We start from the raw sequence: 23,718 nt of genomic DNA, 5'->3' as shown, positions 1-23,718 counted from the left end.
TTAATGGGGAAAAAAATTAATTTTATCAATCACTATATCAACATAACTAAGTTATTCCATTCTGCTCACTAATTCCATGGATGGGACAGCCTAAATCAGACCTTGGAATGGAATAGGCTGCAACAGCACTGCACATTCTTGCTCCTAATCAATCTGCAGGAATGCTTTTGCTCATAAGAAATGTTATGGAAACTGGAGAATGGCAAAACTTGGAGTCTCCTAACTGCTGAGAGAAAAAGAAAAAAAGAAAAAAAACCCTCTGGAAAAGGACTTACTCCTCCAAACAAATGAAATAGGAACAGAGGAGATTTACCTGAAGAACACCAAGCTTCAGTCAAATCTTATCAATGGCTCCCTTTGATGTTACTATTTTGATCAACCAAGAACAAAATGTCTCAGTTTTACTCAGTTTGCTCAAGATATTTTTAAAGAAGTTTAAGGCTGAACTGTGCGTGCAATTTCAATCAAATTAGAAACATGAAGATACAGATTTACTGCATCAAAGTCAACTCAACCCTTCAGCCCATGCAGAGTTTGATGAAATTAATATAGAATGACTTAGTGCCATCATTCTCATTAAACACAATTAATGACCGAGTCTTCCTCTGTATTGCTTGCATTTAAATTCATCAACCTGGAACTATGTCCAAAGCCAGATAATGAGATTTATAAATACTTCCAGTGGCATTTTCCACACAGATGGAAAACATACAAGGCTGGAACAGCCACAAATCCAGGGCATACCCTCTCATGCTTTTAATCAGATCAGTATTTCTGAAGTCCTGAATCAACAACCAGTATTGAAAATGATCCATTGTATTAGTTTGTAAGTATACGATCTTGCATTTTAAACACCACCCTATTTCTATTACTCAAAGTCACCTTGTTCTTTGTCTATGATATACTTATCTATTTCTAGTAGTAACAATACCTCCTAATTTCTTATCATCAGTAAGTTTCATTACTACAATCCTGTTTTTTGTCATTCAATAAAGCCATTTACTAAGACTAATTCTTCAGAAGTTGGTTGTCACTACCTTCCACACACAGTTTAATCTTTCAGCATGACTTGCTGTACTTCGTCAATTAGTTCCTTAACCACTTTTATATTTTTTACATTAAAACAGAGTTTAAGTAGTAAATTTCCACTGCTTTATCATATCAAATGGTTGTCTAAAAAAAAAATTGAAAAAATAGATCCACTGCTTTTTCTTTGTCAGAAAAACAAAAATCAATTATCTGATTAAATACCATTATTAAGTTTGCCATGATACACCATTGTATTGCATTTTATCCAATTTTCCACTTAGCTCCAAGTCTATAATTATTCTTTCTTTCAAATATTGTTCTAAGCCTTGCATAGCTCTGAAATCTGACTATCAGGCCTCTGTTCATTCCAATGATTTTCATCCTTTCCTGAATAGTGTGGCTGTGTTTGCTATAGTACAACAACGCACCTGATAGATTCACAGAACGACAGTGCTTACCATACCCATGAAATACCTGTTCTTTTAGCCTTCTAAGACTGAAATTATTGCACCCTTTTATTTGCACAGATAAAGCACTTCGACTCTTGCCTTCATTTTGAATTTTATTGCCATCTCCCCCTTTTCTAGCACCAAGCCAACTCATGTCAAATGCTGCCTGAAATTTTTGGATCCAAACTGAAAGAGATCATTTAACTTGACCAGTTCCTTCTGCATGGCAACTCCACTCTTTCTTTGTTTTCATCTGATTTCTAAAGCTAAAGAAATTTTTACTATTAGCTATGGTACCTCACATTTGTATTTTCTGAGCTCCAAAAATATAGTTTTCTTGGCTGTTTTTTCCTGTCCTTTTTCAACAATCTCATCAGGTCTCTGTTAAACATTTTTGATTCTTTAATTCCCAAATGACAACCGGAAAGGCTGTACATACAGACAGATCAATCTAGATAGAAATTTCTTTATTTCATCTATTTCTTCAAATTTGATCTTACGTATTTATGTTAATAAAAATTGTTATAATTTTCAGACACAATTCTTCGATGATTTGCAAACGGATTTTTTTTTTAGTTGAACTAAAGAAGCTGCTATTTTCTTGCTTAAAAATAACATAAGCTACAGTGATTTTTATTTTTAATTACAATTTTCCTAGAAGAGGTCCTATATATTCCTAATCAGTATGAGAACACTGCAGATGATTAACTTGATTAGATTTTCTCTCTCTGAATATTAATAAGATTATTTAGGAACACTACTACACTCATTTTGCAGCACAATCCCCATATGAGAATTTTCTACATGTAAAGATCTATATTTAGCATCTGTCTGTGCCTCCTACGGACACATAAAGGAAGGGAAGGTCATAGAAAATTCTGTGGCCCTCTGGGAAAGCAGAAATTTACAGTAAAATTAAAGGGAAAGCTAACTGTCATATTCATCCCAAACAGCCCACATACGTAGTTCCCCACAAAATCCTTTCAGAAATTCCGTAATTTTTATCCTACTGACACCAAAGATGTAGTCCATAGACTTCTGGGCACCACTGAGGAACACTGTCAACAAATACTGGGAGGGAGGGAGGGAAAGAGAGAATTAAAGGTTCCAAGAAGAAAAATTAAGCAAGACTTGCTGGGAAATGTAAAGTCCTAATGAAACAAAGCAAGCCATCTCCCATTTAGGTGCTCAAGAAAACAAACATGCAAAAAAACCCAAAAAGTTCTGTTCCAATATTAATTTTTTCAGCAAAAAATGCAATCCCAACAGTCTTTTTGCACTAATTTTGTGGAAACAAAATAATCCAACATTGAATACTCAAAGTCTCAAAATCGACTGTTCATTGATAGATAGAATATGTAAAAGTGTTATTGTTCCAAAAGTAATCTCATTCCTTGCTTTAATCTTTTTCTAAGGGTAATTTTATCACTTTCTTGTGGGACTCTAACAGAATACAAAATTTGAAAGTTTCTTAGAATGATGAGGTAAAATATAAATTAAAAATTACTGAGTGTATTCATTTATATTATGTTTACTTTGATTTTTTCCCTTGATATTCATTCTGACCTATATTTCACAAATCCAGATGAAAACATTTGGCCCTGGGAAACAACAAATGCTGTAGTAATACTAGCAGTCTAAGGATTAAAATTATGGTTTTATTTAAGCTTTATATCCCAAATCTGTTCCTGAGCTTGCCACAGCTTTGAAATCGTTCCTCAATACACCAGCAACCAATAGCTACAGATAATTTTTAAAAACTCATGAAAACACTCACCTTGCTGTCTCCCTCCACTCCGCGTCCTCTCCTTCACGCCAACAAATTTCATCAAGCTCAGTAAAGAGATCATGAGGAATGTGTTCCTCGTCGTCATCTTCTGTTCCAAGAATAAATTGCACCCTTTGTGAAGGGGTATCTGGGGAAAAATAAAACTATGAAGTCCAGAACACCAATTTTTTTGCCCTAAGCAAGGATTAAAAATTTCATGAGATTATCCAGACTCTTTCATCCATACCACTTACTGCCACACAGAAAACATGATTATAGTTATGCTGTAAGAACATTTATAGGCAAACACCTTCAGATTGAGATCTCTTTATTTACTGTAGTTGTCTAGTCTGTTAATTAAAAAAACTCATCTAAAGATAGAATGTGATGTACAGAAGTAGTGACTATTGGAAGCTGGAATGGTATCTCACAGAATAAAGGCAGCACGGATAGCAGCATAGATAGAGCTGACAAAAGCCTTTTACTCCAGTGTTACAAAAACTACTTTGCCACATTGTAAGTCTAAATCTACACATCTAGCTCAGCTCACAAAGCCGGTGTACTAAATGTGCATTCTTTGTTTTACCTAGCAGAAGACAGAAAGCAAAGAAAACTTCTAATGTCAATATACAACTGGGAACTTCAAAAATAATATATCACCATCCACACCCACCATCTCCTGCCCCTTTGTAAACTCTTTCTACATGGTTAGGCTGTTCCATATGAACAAGTTTATCTGTCCCAACTTCCCCGTTTATACTTCCTGTCTTGGTCTTCCCTTTACATTCCTATTACAATTTATTTTTCTTCATAACCTTTCAGTGCAGACCACTAAATATATTTTGGAGACATACTATTCTTTTTTCATCTCACTCAGAAAATTTCCAGAACTCACAGAGCACCTTAACGTATGTGTATATTCAGTGTCCATAGCTCAATGCTGTAAGTCATAGAATGGTTTGAATGATAGAATAGTTGGGGCTGGAAGGGACCTCAAAGATCATCTAGTTCCAACCTCCCTGCCATGGGCAGGGACAAGTCTTAAATAAATAAATAAATCCTATTTGCTTATTTAAATGCAAAACTCAAATGAACGAACTCTGGATGAAAGCCAATGTCTCTAGAAATACATAGTTATTTTTTCTGCTAATGTGCTTTAGATTTCTGAGAGGAACCAAAAGTCCCCTGTGAGAGCTGATAGGGGCCAGGCTGCCAGTCAACCAAAAAATTTATTATCCAGCAGAACAGCTCAGCAATTCCTTGAACATTGTCTAAATAAAGTTCTGTTCTACAACCATATTTGCAAGACAAGCTACAGTTTTTCCATCTAGCAGTGAAGAGCATCACTGCATAGGATCCTCAAGCTCTCTGAATTTTTAAAAATTGAGGTGAAAGCACTCATTGAATGCTAGATAAAAAGCAAATACAACACTGATCAAAAATAATTAAATGGGCCACTGATACAGGAGATTAAATCCAGCAGTAAAGACACCTTTTTTAGTAGTAAATTTGCTATAGCAATGAAACAAACAGTACATGGCAGTTTTCACCTGAGGTCTATTTGCTTAAACAGAGTATAAAGATGTAGCATGGCCAAGCCTACTTACTCCTTCGCAAAGCAAGGAAATAAAACCCAGGAAGAACAGGAGAGGAGGGAGAGAGAGATGGGCTTGGTGCTACTAAGCTCTAGAGAATGGAACTGCAAGGGGACAGAAATTAGTTTTGGCGAATCATTAAAGCACATCAACCACCTCCTCCATTTTACCCTTTCTCTTCTCTTACTCTTCTTTCTCACTGTTTAGTCCTCTTTTTTCTCTAAGACCATTTCAACCTCTATTCTAGACTCTACCTGTTTTTTTAAAATTCTTTACGTTCCTCATATCCACATGTTGGTCATTCTAGAAAAAGATAAATACAAACATCAAGATTTAATCTGAGACTAGAAAGTACATTCTGGTCAAGAAGCATGCAACTTGTTAAGACTATTTTCCAGAAGGACAAAATTCAGCGAGATACGAACTTGCAAAGAACAAACATATATGACTGGTGACAGAACATAGAAAACAAGCTACTTTGGTAGAGAGCTGGACTGCAGTGAGAATCTGAGCATAAGCATTGCCAAGAACATCCTGTACTCTTGATAAAATCAGCACTAGAACTGATTTACAGCAACAGCTACTGTTAAGTAATAAATGAGTGATGTTGCACAGAAGAGCTGCAGTTTTATAACAGTTATGATATTCATGCAAATGCACGCTTTCAGCATGGGAAGGAAAGCAGAGGATCAGAAATCCCTTGAAGTCAGGTGAGTAGTACAAGAAAATACCTTACTACTGTGATTTGCTCTTACTGGTTGTAATACACAGCTACTTGACTGACAACAGTGAAGAATCTATATAAATGACAAAATATGCATTAAATTCTCTTCTTCCTTGTTAACACACCAGTAAAACTGATTGCTAGATTCTGGCTATCTTTTTTTGCTGCTGTAATTTGTATTGGTGTCTGAAACCTACAAGCCACAGCTTGATTTTCAGACATCAAGATGGAAACTGAAGGTAAAAAAAGAAAAAAGTTATTATGTGCTTTATAGTGCAATAATTTTATTTCGAAGACAAAAGCCTAAGAGAATTAAACAATAGGAACACAATAAATTAAAAATCAAATCTGTTTGTTCTACTTATAAAACTGAGTTAACAGCATTACTCATATGAGCAATGCCAGATGGATTTGGCTCTTATTCATAGGAGTAATAAATACCAAATATGTCATTAATGTGTTATATGGAAAATGAGTAATATGTGATTCAAAAACAGTATGAAAGAATACTTCAATTGCTGACTGTCAAACTGTGATAACTTAATCCTCAGTGTAGAAGCATAATATTTGCAAACCAGGACACTTGAATTTTTTTGAAGTGTAGGAAAACAGAAATTGGCTGGAATATTATCTGTCTATCCCTACTTCAAGTAGTACAGCCAGCATTAAAGAAAAAAAATCCTTCATGTTGTTATTGCTATTTCTACAAAGTAATGAAAGTAATCTAGATTAAGCTAAAAAATTAAATTAATGGAACTAATTTTTTACATTAGTGTTTCTATCACTGTAGTAGTTTTATATCAGAGCACAGAGGTATTAGAAGCAACATAAATTTAAAGTTCCACAATAAGCAGCTGATGATTCTCCCAAGTAAATGGCTCATCACCAGTTCAAGAAATCCTCCAGGACCAGCTGGGACCGAGCAGAAAATCTGGTACATGACAGGAGCAGGAGTACCATCAACAACCACCCGTGCTCAGCTAATGAGCCATCTCAGTCAGGGAAAGTTGAAGCAGCTTCCTGTTTGCTGTGGCTCCACCAGCCCATGGGAGCCTCCTGCCAGACTCTGTGTTAGACCTGGGCTTCTCTGGGCTTGTGCTCACATCATCCATGCAGCACTCACAGACATCCAAACTACCTCTGATACCTCAAATTCATTGCATGCATGGAAAACTTCAGTACTCCAGGTTTTAAAATCTGTATAACTCCACTGCACTGTTAAAAGGGTAAAAATTAAGACCCGGTGGATACACTATTGTCGAAAGCACAAATTCATACTGGGATTCAGTGCTGCAGAAAGGAACTGACCATGCAGCAACCTGACATACTGTTCACTGCTACGACTCTTAGTAAAGTCATTAACATCCCTAAAACAAAAGTAAGGTATGGGCACAGACATGCTAAAACAGCAGAACTGAAGGCCAGAACTGCTAATAACCTAATTCCCAGAGGACAACACGAAAAGCTGCTCCCTGGAACAGTGCTGAGTGCAGGCAGGGGGAAACAGTGGCCTCCATCACCATCCTACCTTGCAAAGCACATGTAGGAAAGAACCATAACTGGCAGTTCCCCCATGTAAAAAATCCCCAAGTGCAACCACAATTCTGGGTCAGAACTGCTCCCTCTTGCCTAAGGGAACAAGGTGAAATCAAGACTTGGGCTAGGGTAAGGAAGCAGGATCATTCTCAGTCCCTCCAGATAAATTCAGCCCAGCAAACGACCTGCTCCACTGCACCATTCAGACTGACACACACCTCCTCCTCAGTGCGTGCCAGGATTTCTCCCGAGACAAACCACCCTGCCATCAGGCAGAACTGCACACAATCCGCCCAAACTGTACCACAAGGAGAAACACAGCCTTCAGTACATATAAAACGTATCCCAAATTTTGTCCTCTGCTCTTGATAAATTTTAGAAAGGGTGCAAAAATGTATTTCTGGTAACACTCTATTAGCTCAATTGTCAGAAGAGGTTTCTGTACTTCTAAGACTGTTGAGAACCTGCATATAAGGGAAGTATTAGTAGGCTAATAGTTCTTACTGGGGCCAGTAGATGCAGGGGTAAAAAATTACTTTTTCTACATTAGAAAACATGCTAAATATTAAAATAAAATTTACATTACAGAAGTTCACTTCAGACAGTAAACATTATAGACAAGGTTTAATCCATGCTTCATGCTCTTGTACATTTACACTGAAGTAATATTAAATTTATAAACTCTTTTTTTTTTTTTTTGATTGCATGCTGCACAGGACGGGCTGGAGACAGGGAGTGAACTGGTATAACACAGTTGCATCCGTAACAACTCCTTTCAAAGGGGAAATGGTGTGAAAAATTCAAAGGATCACAGAAAAGAAAGGATCATTTCACATACAAACATTCACCATCCTCCTGCTTGCACTCACCAAGGAAGTGGTGAATGGGGCTCTCCCCCCACCTCCTTCCTGTGCAGATTGGACTTTGCCCTTCAGCTCAGCAATCAGTAAAGGTAGGGATCATAAATTACTTTAATTAGAAAACACAGTAAAAATTAAAACAAAATTTACATTACTAAAGTACACATAGAAGAGCAAACAGCCATACAGCACACTTCTGAAAATCTCTTCTTCTTAGAAACCACGTGTTAGGCTGGGAGAAAGTATTCCCTTGCTTGCTCCTCTGGCACTTTATCCCTATATGTATAATCTTGTTTTCAAGGAAGCACTCTCTAAGTTTTCTTCACATGAACTGTTTCCACCACCTCAAGGCTATGACAAATAATCTTATCTTTTGGATCTGACAATATGGACAATTCCCAAGCTTCAATCCTCCTCTTTTTGCTAAACTCTTAAAACTGCAGTTATGATACATTATTTTAATCCAGATTTGTTGCAATCTGTTCCACAGCTGCCCAGAGATTCAAATTTCACAATTTATCCTTCAGCAGACAAAGACTATAGTTAAGGGTAGGAGAATTCTCTTAACAGCCATACTCTTTACAAATAATTAAATTTGCCCCATTAATAGCCCTTCGAGGTATGAGGTTAGCTACCCAATTTTGTTAGCTAAGTCCTTTCGTTATACTTTCTTCAAGCCCCTCTAGTTACCAAGAGAAGTCCCCCTTTGCAATTCACTTTTTTGCTTGCGTTACTTTCAGAGAGTCTTTTCTGAGCCATGCATACAGTCCTCTGTTAAACTCACCTCGAGGGCTGCTCAGCTTCTCCTTGCCACATCCAGTATCATGAATTACAAATTTAAACCTCTTTAAAACTAGAGATTATTAAAGCCAGATTTCTTAAAAGAACAAACCAAACCTTGCACAAGCCCCAACAGTGTGTAGTCCCAGAAGATACCACAGGAGGCTGAAATCAAACCCCAAGTCCTCACAGCTGTGTTCACTTCACCCTCACAAGACGTGTCCTTAACAAAACCCTGCTGAGAACTACAGTCTTCCTATTCCACCCCATTTTAAAACAGAAACATAAATATCTTTAACTCGTAAGTGTGAGTACAAGAGAGCTGTTTCACTGGTTACAGGCAAAAAACAGACATCAAAAAACACTGAAAATTGCTACTAAAATCCACATGCATACCAAGCAAGTGCAACCCTACCAGCCAAAGGGCCGGCTTGTGACCCTGCAGCGCACCTGGGCTGGCACACATCACTCTCCCAGCAAACAGCACCAAGGAGCTGCTCTAGGCTAGAAATAGCTTTTTTGTCAAACTAGTTTTAATTTGCATCAGTTCCCTAATTTAACTCACAGAGCAGCCATGATACTTACCCCACAAGGAAAGCTGTGGAGGAGGGGAGCTTAATGCAGGCATGAAACTGGGGCCTTAATTACAACAGCAGCATTTCAGCTGGGAACGGTAAACCTCTTCAATAAAGCAAATAGCATTACTGCATTTTGAACTAGAGTGGATAATTTCACTGGATTTCTCCTTTTCTTCCAAGAAATTGTGAGGAAAGACGGTGGAAATCTAGATCTTGAAACTACTTAGCTTACAATTTTTACTACCCAAAAAAGCCTCTCCATGAGCAAGCCATGTAATCTGCAAATTATGCAATTCAAAGGCACATCATTATGGCAAAATGGAAACATCTTTTACAACCTCATCTCATTAAAAGGCAACAGACAGCAAGAATCAGGTGTGGGGAAGACAGAGGCCTACAGGAAAGATGGAGAGGGACTCTCTATCAAGGAGTGTAGTGATAGGACAAGTGGTAGTGGCTTTAAAGTAAAAGAGAGTAGATTTAGATTAGATATTAGGAAGAAATTCTTCATGATGAGGGTGGTGAGACATTGGAACAGGTTGCCCAGAGAAGTTGTGGATGCCCCCTCCCTGGAAGTGTTCAAGGCCAGGTTGGATGGGGCTTTGGGCAACCTGGTCTAGTGGAGGGTGTCCCTGCCCATGGCAGGGGGTTGGAACTAGATGAGCTTTGAGGTCCCTTCCAACCCAAACCATTCTATGATTCTAAGACAAAAATAAAACTTAAGTAAGTGATCTATGCCCCCAAATGACAGGACTCCACTCCTTTTTATTCCATCAACTACATATTCTACGTACTATTTGTCTACAAGCTCTGAATCTACACACTGAGAACACTCCGGTTATTTTTGAAAAGTGACAGAGGGGATAAAAAAGCTGATGAGCTGCCGTCAGAATATTCTAAAAAACCTGTTCTCTGCAGAAACATTCCTTCAGAAAGTACCTGGTACAGCTTTCCCAGCCAGGATTCAAAGGGATTACCAGAAAGCTTCCAGCCATGGGCATTACATCGAATACAGGTGTTTTCTAGGCATGTTGATAGAAAGAAAACTGTTCAAGAAATTGTTTTTCACTGGATAGGAACCAGGTCGCACCTGTCTGCTCTGAGTGGGGCCTGCACAGCCCTACAGCACTTACGTGCACCACACAGCTCCATGAAGCAGTGATAGAACAAGATCTGCACCTAATGGTACAGATGAAGTTATAAATCATACAGTTATAAATTATGACAAAAAATAATGCTTCATCCCATGCTTGGTTAACTGAGCAGTCTGGAGCACTTCATGTCTGAATATTTCAGGCCTTTACTTGTTCCAGCATCTCTATTATTCAGTTGTTGCATCTTTGGCTTTTATTATATCTCCTTTCATACTTCACTGCTTCAAAACACTGCTAATTTATTCTCTTGTATCATAAAAATCCTAACGTATTTTTCTGACTTACTTCAAAGCACTGTTTTCTATCAGCTGGTCTCACAGTGCTTATTTTCTCTATCTTTCTTCTTGCACCTGCTGGTTGAAATGTTTTTCTTTCCCCTCCTCCCCACCAGTTCCCATGAATACAGCCTCCTACTATTCAGCAGAAATGCGTTAAAAGGGGTATATGGTGAGAGGGAGCTAAGCGTTTCTCCGTGTTCAATTAAATCAGAATGAGTCATAACTTAAGGGACTATTTTGGATCTGCTCTCTTAGATAGCACAATCCCTCATATTAAGTTATGCACCAAGAGTAGGAAGTGGATTCGTCTTCCTTGCAACTTCCTTCAGTTTCCAGGTACTGTTATAACCTTGTGGTCATGGGGAATGAGAGCTAAGCATTACTGAGGTTTAATGGATTCAGATTTAGTGCAGAAAGTATCTGTTGCTCCCTCTGTGTAAATAAAGCATACAAAAACTATGCTTATATTCTCTCTAAAGGCAATGCTTCTCCCCAGGCAGCACAAGCACTTGTCTGAAACTCCTGTAAGGAAAATCCATAGTAAAAGCGAGGATGTGGATATAGATGACAATGAATCCCTGTATAATTTTGTCTGCCTGCTCTCTGTTTAACCCCTCCATCACTGTATAATTTTCAGACTTGCCTTCATAAGGCAAATCCCTTTTCACTGTTGTCTATGGGATGCCACGTTTCTGCCTGGATGATCAGATGTCAAAGCTCAGTCTGGTTCTCTGGCCAAACTTCCAGGAGTCTGACAGCCAAGGGGAAAAATCATCACATTTTGCTACTTAGATATTATTTCAGGCTGGAAAACTGGATATTTCCAGATTTTCCTGAATGTTTGGTAGTTCTGCCTTCAGCTCCTTTTGAATCGTTATCACCCAGGCATTTTGAAGAGTATCTTCAGCATTCTGGATCCAGAGAAGATTTGCATGTTTCTGGCCTATATCTTGTCTGTCCTGGGCTTTATAAAAAGTAATAATTTATGTGACATGACCTACACACCCTTTAACTGGTAGTTGTAATACCTTTATAAGTGAAAATGTGACTTACAAAAGTGCAGTCCTACACTTCTTTCAAACAAGTATGCCCGTAGACAAGTGCTGTGAACACCAACTTACAAATGCACTTCAAAACTCTCTTTTTCATATTACTGCTATTACTCTCTTGGAGCTCTCTTGAACAGAGGCTGATTTTCACTTAACACAGAATTGCATTGAACAGTGCATTTTATTGTATACACAGCTGTCAAAGACTATTAAGGACAGATTCAGCCAGTTAATTTTTTTAATTTTTTTTTTTTTTTTTGACATTAGGAAGGACACAAGCCTAGGTCTCCAGAAGTTGAAAGAATAGAGCTAAGTTTTCAGCCAAAATGTGTCACATACTGGCACTTAAATAAAACCAGATGACTCAACAGAAGACATTGCTTCCTAGTTTAAGATATCTCACTTCTTGGCTAATGTAATTTTCAATTGTTTCTTTTTAATCTGACATTATATGTATATATGCATATTCTTTTTGAAAACGATTTTAATAATTTATGAACTTTGTTGTTTTCCAAGAAACCAGTTTCAATATAGTATTGGGTCTTCATACATTTGAAATACATTCCAGACAGAACCACCACAGCCAATTTTTTCTTCACTGTTCAGTTTTCAAAACATAACTCATATCTACTAAGTTTGAAAAAGTCTTGACTTTGTTTCATTCTCAGTATAATTATTTGTGAAAGATTTGAGTATTTCAAGCTCTTCACAATATACTTAACCATCAGCACTTACAATCTACTTGCTCCAAAGCTTTCTACATACATAATACAAACTTTGGATTAAAAAAACTACTATTCTGTAACCTGAAATTACATTGGAACATTTCCCTAATGATTTAAAAACATTCTTCTGTTGCACACTGAAAAATTGTTTTCTATGCGTGTTTCCATTACATTTTCAACACTTAGTTTAGCCTTGGACATTTCAGCACGTGCGCTTTTTATTTTTGAACAGCAACGAATATTCTCATGTGTTTCAAGACAAAGCTTGACTAATTTACTCATTACTACCTCCTTCTATTCTCTGTAATGTTTTTTAATTTAAAATTTTGAGATTTTTAGTTTTGTATCAGGTTTGTTTATTGAAACCTATTTTTTCCCGTATGCTCTCAAGTCCTCACCAGACTCATCTCACAATGGCATATTACAGTGTCACGTAAGAAAAAAGGCAAACACAATCTGGATCTCAGTTCATATCTGATAAAACACTGCAACTTCAGTAACATCAACATTATTACAAAACTACTTGTAAAGAACCAGAACTCCTCAATGTTACATTTTAGGGACAAATACTCCAGAGCCTTCACTGAGGGCAGCTGGTGCCATGAAGCACTTCCCTCAGTGGTGGTGGCAGTTCTTTGTTCCTTTGTGAGAACAGTCTCCTACTACAGTGGTAGAAGTTACTGTGATTTCTCACGTATTGACTGCCACTGCCTGCTGCCTTTCATCAGAGGAACAAATCCTGGCTCTCCAGCAGAGAGTGGAGAGGCTCTTGTGGGTTTCTCCAAAACCACGCTGCTAATCATGTCCAAGCCATAACAGGACAGAGCATGCATAATCATACTGATGTTTATTATTAAAAGATCTATGCAAAAATAAAATTTATCTTACCAAAAGGAGGAGACTCTCTCCCATCTTCTAATCCTGAATCTCGCTCTCTGTCTCTCTTTCTGTGTTTATGTCCACGGTGCCTATGGCGTCGGTGACTTTTTCTTCCACCCAGTGGCACGTGAACCCCAATGAACAATGTTCGATGGCCTATAGGTAAAAAAAAAAGTTACCTTTTAAAAAGAGGCTGTGGCAACATAATAACAATATTAACAACCATAATAGCATTAATGGTATATAATTATTATAACTGTGTAATTGTATATTATTGATTATTCTAATGTTAACAGTCATAACATTATTGATTACAATAATGACAATGTAGTGTCACAGATATACAACCCCTTGATACAAAACAAAATCCCAGTATTTAAGTCTTTATGATGCAGTGCCAAATTTGTATTTTTTTCCTTCAAATTTGCATCTCTCTGTGTGAATTTTCATTAAAGCCACACAGGTGTTCTGTAAAATGGCTTCCAAAACAGTAACGTGAAGAGACACATGGATCTCCCTGCATTGAACATTTGGTAAAGTTGCTGTTTGCTTTGTGTGTACAGGAACTTTATAAAACTCATTGCTATTTATGAGCCAAACCTTGACAGAATTCTTGTGGGAAATTCACTGAAGGGAAAAGAAAAAAAGAAGGGGGGGAAAAAAAAAAGACCAAAAAAGAACCAACCCTACACTATGGAAGCTAGTCTGCTAAATCCCTATACAACTTTCTGTGCTGACATCATAAACACATTGCTGGTAGCTTAGGATGCTTTCATTTCTTCTATTTTATTTTTTAAAATACATAAGAAGATACACATTGCCATGCCTGCCACCATCTTTGAGCCTTTGAGCCTGAGGAATTTTATGTTGCTGATCAAGCCCAAAAGATTTAGCACTCTCAGCTCTGTGGGCTAACAGGATCAGAGCACAGTAAAGCATTTAGAAGGGGGAGAGCACAGAGGAAATGTGCAGAAAGTACCACAACACAGAACAAATGGGAAAGGAATCATGACTCACTACAGGCAGGTCTCCTACATTTACTCAGCAGAAAGACACGGTCCAGATTACTCATCTCAAATAACATTTATTTTCTCCTTGAAATGAGCAGAACACAGCTAGTGGATAATTGCTGCTTTGCTGTAATCATTCAGCAGTGTCAATCATCTGAAAAAGGTCAAGAACATTAAACTAAGGTAGCACGTGATCTCTAATCCCATGGAAACTCCAGTGGGGGCAGAAAACACAGCAAGGCAGCATTTGTCACAATACATCAAAGAAATCCAAGGCTGACTGGAATCCTCTGCAGAGGCAGAGCTAAAAAACCTGGAGAAAAGGCTCTGAACACCACACTAGTTACTTTTTCAACTTTGATTCATGTAGAGGAGACCAGAAAGCAGAGGCATCAATTTTTGGAAGACTATTCTTGTAGAGTCAGGAGATTTTTCTGAAGCAAAGGCCACAAGTCGAAAAAATTGTTTATACTTTTTTTAGATACCGCTTTCTTCTTGTTTATTACATTTGACCCAATAAATGGTTTTTAAAAAAGTGTTGCCTTTGGTGTTTTTCAAATGTATTGCAGTAAGTGGTGCATGAAACAGGGGAAAATTAATTCCATAAAAAGAATTCATTAAAAAGATACTGAAGGACAGCAGTAATGTAGTAGCCAACACTTTCTTATCCCCTTCCCTGGGTAGAAAAAAACCAAAACAACATTTTGAAAGGAATGGGGTTACCCTTCCTAAGACTTTAACCATTTCCAGAGGTGCAAATAGATTGCATTGTTAATTTAGTAATTTAATATATTCCCGCTGCTTTGTGACAGAAGTGGGCATGCTCATCCTAGTTTTGTGCCTCTTCAGTGCTCAGGTTGTACCTGCATCAGGTTCACACTTTAATTGATTTCCAGGGCTGAATCCAGGACTTGAGACCAGACTGTTCTTTATTCAATAAACTGTGAAACAGCCCCTAAAAATGCCACAACATTCATGTGTGTCTAAATACAACAATTTTCCTCATACAGACAGAATCAGTTCACACTGAAAACAGAAACCTGGAAATTGAAATGGATAAGCATGAAAAAGCAAAATGGATTTTATTGCTTCTGTGTGAACCTACTGAGGCTGACAGAGTTCTACCAAGGCATAATTTCAATAAACATAGAGGAATCTAGGTCCTTGTAACAAGGTTCAGGCAAATGGGGGCGGGGGAGGAAATAAATAAATAAATAAATAAAATGTCAGGGGAATAGTTTTCTATAGAAAAATGATAGAGTAAAAAGCAAAAGTAAAAAATCTGAAGAAAGAGTTAAGAAGATCTGGTTTATTAAAAGAGAACAACAGTGGAGCAAAAAAAGATCAGCTGGGAACAAAAAAAAAAATTAATGAATTCTAAATTGCTGGCAAAATGACAGTGAATAATAGAAGCAGAGGGGAAAAAAAAGAGGAAAGATAAAAGAAATCCAATGAGTAAAATTACCTTACTTCAAATATCTTTTGATGGTAAAGATTAGAAACTAGTGCCCAGAATGTAAGGCACTTTTTCTGTACAAGTTGACTGAGTCATTACTAATGATGAGTTTCCCATGAGCTCAGTAAATTTCCCAAGCCCAGAATGTCAACCAGAAGGCTGCCGTGCAGTCTGCAGCACAGAGCTGGGCAGAAACACCATGCTTCCTCTGACAGGTAATTTCTTGCTGCCTTACTCTGGAGAGGAGCATCCACACCTGTTCAATGAAGTTCTTCAACAGACTGGTGTGTCTTTTCCCACCTCCCCCAAAGACTTACATTATTTGAACATGAGAATAATTTGAAGATGAGAATAAATGAAAATTCTGCTTAATTGTCCTGGCTTCAGCAGAGATAAAATAGCTGGAGTAAAACCATGACATTGATAGAAAACTTCTAACAGAAATACCAAATGAACCTTTAGGCCACAATTATAAAACAAGCATTTTTCCAAAACAACATTTTTCCAAAACTTTCAAGAGGATCTACAGAGGATTTGGTTTTACTCCCACTGCTATAAGCAAGCCCCAAGAATCAGCTAGACTCTGTCATTTTAATGTTGTGCACAAAGCAGTTATTGAAAGATTTCTGACGCAGCATAAGAGGAATAAATGTTGCAGGTAGCTCCTGAACATCACTGACATCAATGGTAAAATTCCATGTGACACCAACGCAAGCACATTTTGTCCCCAAAAATGCAAAAAATTACAGACATTTCTATATATTCAGCACCTGTAGTTACTATAAGATCTCAGTTAAACTGATTAATTTTTCCAAAGAAAGAACATCTATAATTTCAATTTGGCTGAAATCAATTGCAGGATATCCAATAGCATCCAGATTTGTTCCTTATAGTTCATAATTGATTGTATAATGGCATTTCTTTCATTTATCTTTAAGAGCTTTTTTGCATTTTATTATTTACGTCATCAGGACACCATCTAAAAATGCCTGAACATTGCTTAAACACTGTAAAATAATTCTGCTTTGCTTTAAGTTTGCACAGCACCTTACTCAATTAGATCATAATTTCTCATTCTTTTGGCAAGGCTGCAAAGGCACTAAGGTACGGAAGATAGTAACAAACTAAGTTACATCAGGGTACATACTGTCAACATCAGGTACAACCTAACAACCATTCTCATGCAGAATTTACATGCAGTTTTATGAGGTGAGCATAACAAACAATGGATTTATAACTCTTTAAAACCAAGTCTTTGAAAATACCATGCTGGGCATCACTTTTGGACAGTTTTATCACCTGCACTGCACGCCATGGGTTGTAGAGTCCCACCACCTGAGAAAGGGTTGAAGTTGTTAGTCAAAAAACTACAAATGGATTAATGTTTTACATTTTGTTCCATGTTTACAAAACAGGGGTTTTCAATTGTATTTTTCCAATGGTTATGTTTTCTTGAAAAAAAAAAAAAAAAACCCTGTTAACAGCAGAAGTGGTCAATTTCTTTTTATTATTGCTATACTTAGTTAGTTTGGGTTGCTTCTCCCTTCTCTCCGAGGAACCGTCCTGTAATGGGAAAAATCATACTTAAAACATTTCTTTATTCTGTACCTCTCAGCCAAGGACTATGGTGGATACGTTGTAAGATATTTTGTGAGTCCATGCACAGATAGCCACACATAATCAGGTCCATGGAAACATATACAGATAAAATGCACTCAGGTACACACACACAGCTTTGTGGTTCTGGACACACTTAAGAGTTTGGCGTATATTCCTTTCTCAGAAAAAACTGTACATCTAATAGATCAAAAAGGATTTCTTCTGCTAATTCTTACTTCAAAATAAATGAAAGAATTTCTGTGCTGAGAGAGCTTTATGTTACGTTTAATTTACGTTATTATTTTAAAAATCAGAATTAATTTAGATACCAGTAAGCCATAGGATTGATCTGGCCTTCCTGAGCTTTTTCAACTAACCTTACATTAACATCAGTAGAGTTTTATCATGGAAAGACTATGAATTTGTTCCTGTAAAAACACACTCTGAACTGAAATTTTGATTTATTCCAGATGTGCTGCTAGGAAAGCTAAACAGAAGCACATGCATGAATATTTTCAGTATTAGAATTTAAGAGCAAATCATTTTAAAAACCGAACCTCTGAGAAAATACATTAATATACAAAGATTATTTACAATCTGAAAGCTTATTAAGGAAATGCAATACACTGATCTGCTCTGCAATGTCACCTTTATACAGTGCTACAAATCCACTGTTAAATTGTATAAATATTGTTTTTTTAAAAAAGACTATTCTTAATCAAATTGCACGTAGCTGGGCAACAAAACCCAGTTAGTTCAATTCTATGCATGTATAGCATAAGAGGCTTCAGCTTCTTGTGGTTTACCTTTGAAGCATTTAAGTAAAAATATTTTAGGGATTAAAGAAATAATGACACTTGTTATAAAGTGTTCTTTTTAATTTTTACAGGATTACATTAATAAATCCAAATTATATTATAAAAGATTTAAAAGGGATCCTGTTAATTGCATTTAATTTTCAGACAGATGAAAGTACATATAAGAATATGTAAAAATCAGGATTTCCCCTAAACTTTTGAAGAAATAGTGTACTGTGCTGTAAATATCTCCACTTTGTGGAGGTATGTATTCTTTGCCCTAGAAAAGACAGATATGAAATATACTTTATTAATACGAATACATCTTGCAGAGACGTTTCTCAGAATAAAATCAAAGTAGAAGGGTTGTTTGGGGTTACTGTATTCCAAAGAAGAAATTCTTCTTTACACCTAAATTTTATTTTAAGAACCCTATAGCAAATTAGCCATCTAAAAAGACAACCTCAGAAAAGCAAGTATTTGCTGCATAGCCCTTGAAAATGACAGATGTAACATCTAAAAATGGTTTTCAGAACCTGGCATTCTGGGTCTTTAAAGCAGAAGCTCGTCCTAGCTACCTATCTTATTCATTAAATAAATGGAAAGGAAAAGAAATGTAGTAGGATTGCTAAAGCTTTGAAAACATATATCTCATTATAATTTATGGTGCTTGATGATTTAACTTAGGAACTTCTGGAAATCCCATTATAATTTTCTGAATGGATGTGACATTGCAAGGAAAAATGGAGATGGAGAGAAAGGAATTGTAAATGTTTACCTTAATTTAGAGAAATTAATATAATTTAAATAGAATGCTAAAAGTACAGACATTTCTTCCCCCGTGCCTCCCATTCTCCTTCCAAACACAATTATAACCCAGAAAACACACACCCATTTGGTAGGAAGAACACACATATGAAGCACGTTCACCTGCCCACTTCCCCATCAGCAGAGGCTCCACAGGCCTCCATGCTACACCAGGCATGTGGGACTCAAGTGGGTACTTTAAGAGCTCCTTAGTGAACCAGCCAAGTTGGTGCCAATTGCATAAAAAGTGACTGTTCTGGATCTGAACACCTGTGAGCACCAGGTGCTCGTAGTACATCTGCCTGTGCTGCCTTCCACCCGAAATGATCCAAATCTGCCTTAGGCACCTGCTGAGTCCAAAGCTTTCAGATCACTGCTCATGGGCATGATGGACAGGGGCAGATAAGGGAACAGATGGGTCTTGAAACATCTCCAGAAAGAGCAAAGGCAGGCTTCTGTGACCTACTAAGGAAACGCACTGCAAAGTCAAGATGCCTTGAGAAGGAATATTCTGCCAGTGGTTCAAGCCAAGTCTCAAATGACTGCTGACCTCAGCAAGACTGGAGGGGTTTCTCCCTCCTCTGGAAAACACTCAGTGCCTTGAAGCCTCTTTTATGTATTGCCAGCTAGAGCTGAACCAAATGCTATTTTCCATCCTCTCAAAAATGAGGATTTTCCATCCTCACTCAAAAATGAGTGAGATAGAGACAAAAAACCAGCAGTCCACGTAGAGTTAAAAAAAATTGCCTTTTTCCTTACAAGAGAAAAAGTGATTATGGTGAATTGTGTAGCAGCAGAGAGTACATGACTCATGATTCATTACTGTAGTGCAGCAGGGAGGCAGAGCTAAACAGAAAGCAGAAAGGACAAAAGTAATGTCTCCAAAAACCAACAGTTTACATTGCTGTTTGTGGCTATGGTTTGCTCAAGGGACATTTTTCACCTTTTTGCCATGCTATAATTTGGAGGAACTGACGAGAAAGTCTTCACAATTTTTTTAGATCATATACGTAACTTATGTTCTAGGTTAAAGTAAAACAGAAGTTATATAGAAAAAAAATTAAAACAATATCCCTGGCCCAAGAAAGCATTAAACACATATTGAATATGGAGGATAAGAGCATCTCACTGAAGTCATTAAACTTAAGGACCTTTTAAAGAGCAACGATCAATCACTGCCCTCCCAACAAATCTTTCTGTTTAACAAAACATTTTTCCAGGTTGTGGCTGGTCTTTTTACCTGCACTGATGATCATTCCCTATTTCCCTACGTTGCTCCAGAGGAGTCCGGAAGTGTTGTGTGCACAGTCCTATTACGAGATCAGGTCTCAGAGCTTGCCAGGCAATAGGAAAAAAAAAGTCAGCAGACACAAAACCTAAAAGGACCTTCTCAGACACACACACACTTTCCACTGATGGAAAGTGAAGCTGTGGTTATCAGAGGGAAGAATTTGACCTATATTTCTAAATTAGCAACAAGCCAAAAAAAAAAAAAAGCAAACAGTACTAGCACAACTCTATGTTACAAATTGAACTCTTCTGTCTTCTGATGCTGCAGTTTTGCAGCTTTCACCAATAATGGCAAGCTGGTTTATGCCAATTTCATGTGTCAGAATTTCACAAGGTGAAATATTTGGAAACATAATCCCCACAAATACTGAAAAAGTTTCTTGTTAGTGAAGCTCAGAGCAAAGGCAAACTTCAAAACCCAAAACTTATGATCAACAAAAGACTGTGACAGTCAGCAAACAGTATGTGATAAGTTGTTTGCTCTCATTATTTCATTATTCTTCATGTGAACTTTCAAAGAGATTTTGTGAAAATGTCTTGCAGAGTTATTCATAAATCTTCAAGGTGAATCACGTTCCCACAAGACGGGAACACCTGGGAAAGGACAAGAGACCCATGCGAAGGGACCAAACCAGGCAATTGCAAAGTCAAGAGTACAAGCACAGCTCAGGAGAAAAGTAAGTGAGATGTCAAGGAATATTGAGACACAGGAGAAAGGAGACAGAACTAGATGAGAGGCACAGGAGAAAGATGTGCCTTAGAAATGACAAATGGAACAAGCTAGAGCATGTAATGCCTGGAGGGTAACAAAATGAAAGAATTCTGTGCTTGTAAAGCCCAAATGGTTCCTTTTAAGAGACCTTTTTGTGGACACCTACAGCTATACAGCCACATCTGACATTACAGGCATAGAGTAACCCAAATCTCTCTCCAACTCTTTACTTCCACAGCTTATATTCTACCCCTCTAAATCTAACGAACATTGCCACAAGGAGCCTGAGGTAGGTTAGAGTGGACATCAGGATGAACGGGGCACCCAAGGGAAGCAGAGGCAAGGAAGCTTGGAGCAGGGGATCTGTACTGACAGGGCAACAAGTTATTTGCAACAGGCTGTAGCATCCTGGCAGCCAAAGGGAGGGGAGACCTTGGTCAATGTTCCTGTCCAGCCAAACAGAATTAGTAGCTGACTTGCTTCTATGTGGGGGCAAGGCTGAATCAAGGCCAGTAGGTTCTTTCAGCCCTGTGAGCTGCTAGGTCCTATTAATTTTCAGGTAAAAAATGTCAGTGGCAGATAGGTCCACTATTATGTTATTTCTATAAAAAATGCCCAGTCTCTGAGAATAAAAGCCTACTTCAATTTTTGAAGCCACTCAGATTTTTACTAAATAATACATGGAGATTAGAGTTCATTCACAATGAGTTTGTCATATATTAATCCTAACTGTATATAATCAAAATTTCATGAAAATATTTTTTAAATTACTGTCACAAACTAAAACAACTCTAAAAAGAAATAATCACTAAAATGACCATTTTGAAAAGAGAATAATTAAATACTCTGAGATTTCTCTTTTTTTGGTCAGCAGGACATCTACTATTAATGTTCATGCAGGCTGTTAAATACAAAACATCTCTACAAGCACATTAATATTTCACATTAATTTTTGGTTTATTAAGTTTAAATCCTCAGCTTCTGCATCATATTCAGTGTTGTACTAGTGATGTTTATTTCTTAATTTAGCTTTAAGTGTTTTGTGACTTTCAGTAATCAGTCCATGTAATATAAATTTTGTCAAAAGCATCAGAGTGCATATTCTGATGTACAATGATTTATATACTGAATATGGTGTTTTATGTGTCCTGAGAGACATGAAAGACAGCAAACTTGATTTCCCATGTGACAAATTTTTCCCACACCATTTAGGCAGATAAAATGTATGAAACATAAAAAGCTTAAGGAAAATCCCGACTTCTTTGAATTAAGGATCATTTTGCAATTTCTTCCAACAAAGCCAGGATTCATCACCGATTCATGCCCAGACCTCCACCTAACCATTCTGTCTCCAGCCATCTCCCTATTGAAGCTGCTTCTCAAACTAGGCCACAGTAATACCCACAGCAGTTCTGAAATCCTACTACAAAAATTCAGGATTTGCAGCTGACCACCTCTAGCAAGGACAGCCATGGAACAGGCTTTTTCACTCTCAGCTGATATGGTGGGCATAAGCAAGAGACCTTCGTTAGAGTGCACTTAGTGCCAATCCCTTTGCAATGTATATAGTCCAAAGGTCTCAGCACGTGATCTGAGAGAATCTGAGATCTCTAGACATCTACAGATCAATCCAAATATTTTTAACCTATGGCAGAAAAAGCAGGTACATCCATTTTGTCAGAAAACTGTTACTACTGAACATGCACTGAAGCAACGGCAGGCAGCCAGAGACAACAACAGGGAGTAATCTGAGTGCAACTGTTTGTTCACATGCACATCTTGTTTATGAAAACTTGCCTACCTGCTCCCAGTATAAGTACATGCACAACTTGTCCTTTTGCAATTAAATACTTCAGTATCCAGAATCAGTGCCCAATTCTCATTTAGGAATTCCACCACTGATAAAAGAGCATATTTTGACTATAGACAAAATGTTTCTTGTCTGTTTTATGTCTTTTGTCATAAGAGTAGGAATTTTGTCTGTACACACATTGAAAGATAACATGCAAAATATGTGATTATAACCAGGGGAGAGAGGCTTCTTGTTTTGCTTTTAGAAATGCTTTCTCTGCCCCTTCATTAATGCAACAGACAAATGACCTGTTTGGTATTAGTGACTGATCTTGACCTTACAACTCAGGAAAAACAAATTATGTGGAAAAATCATTCAGGTTAAAATCTGAATGCCAAAGGTCTGCAAACAATCCACCTCTGAAGCACTACAAACCTTAAGTAAAAAGATACAATTTGAAGTAAACATTGCAAGTATCGTTACTGGCACTAAGATGAGCACCACATCTCTTCTGTGCCCCTAAGTACTGCAGTACCTGTCCTATCTCCCCAGATTTTTACTGTACTGCTCAGGGAAAGAAAAACACTAATCCAGAGACACTGAGGCAAAATTCTGGTCTTGTGGATGTTCTTCCAGGCAGCATTAATCACCATGATATTTTCATGCTTTCAGCAAGATATGTACTTGCAATATATTTGCACAATGGCTGCTCCAAAATATGCAAATACAAGTATTTACTGGGCCAAGAAATTTCACATGGAAATTTCAGTACACATTTGAATCAGTATTTCTGACATTTGAATGCTTATAGTCTAAAATTAGAAAACAGCAAAATACTTACAATTTTAAGA

General features: G+C 37.4%; 1 protein-coding gene across 4 annotated transcripts in view; it reads right to left on the bottom strand.

Moving 5' to 3' along the window:
• Nucleotides 1–23,718, bottom strand: part of SLC4A10 (solute carrier family 4 member 10) — a 161,683-nt gene that overhangs the window by 72,029 nt on the left and 65,936 nt on the right. For all 4 annotated transcript variants that reach the window (XM_054830215.1, XM_054830216.1, XM_054830214.1 and 1 more), the window contains exons 3-4: nucleotides 13,414–13,560; nucleotides 3,256–3,394 (exon numbers count right to left, since the gene is read on the bottom strand). In XM_054830215.1, the coding sequence (XP_054686190.1) occupies nucleotides 3,256–3,394; nucleotides 13,414–13,560 (286 nt within the window). The remainder of the gene's footprint in view (nucleotides 1–3,255; nucleotides 3,395–13,413; nucleotides 13,561–23,718) is intronic.

Source organism: Grus americana, chromosome 6 (genome assembly GCF_028858705.1).
Source record: "Grus americana isolate bGruAme1 chromosome 6, bGruAme1.mat, whole genome shotgun sequence".
In the NCBI taxonomy this organism is placed as follows: Eukaryota; Metazoa; Chordata; class Aves; order Gruiformes; family Gruidae; genus Grus; species Grus americana.
The sequence above is the reverse complement of the archived record's forward strand: the minus strand, read 5'-3'. Positions and strand labels throughout refer to the sequence as shown.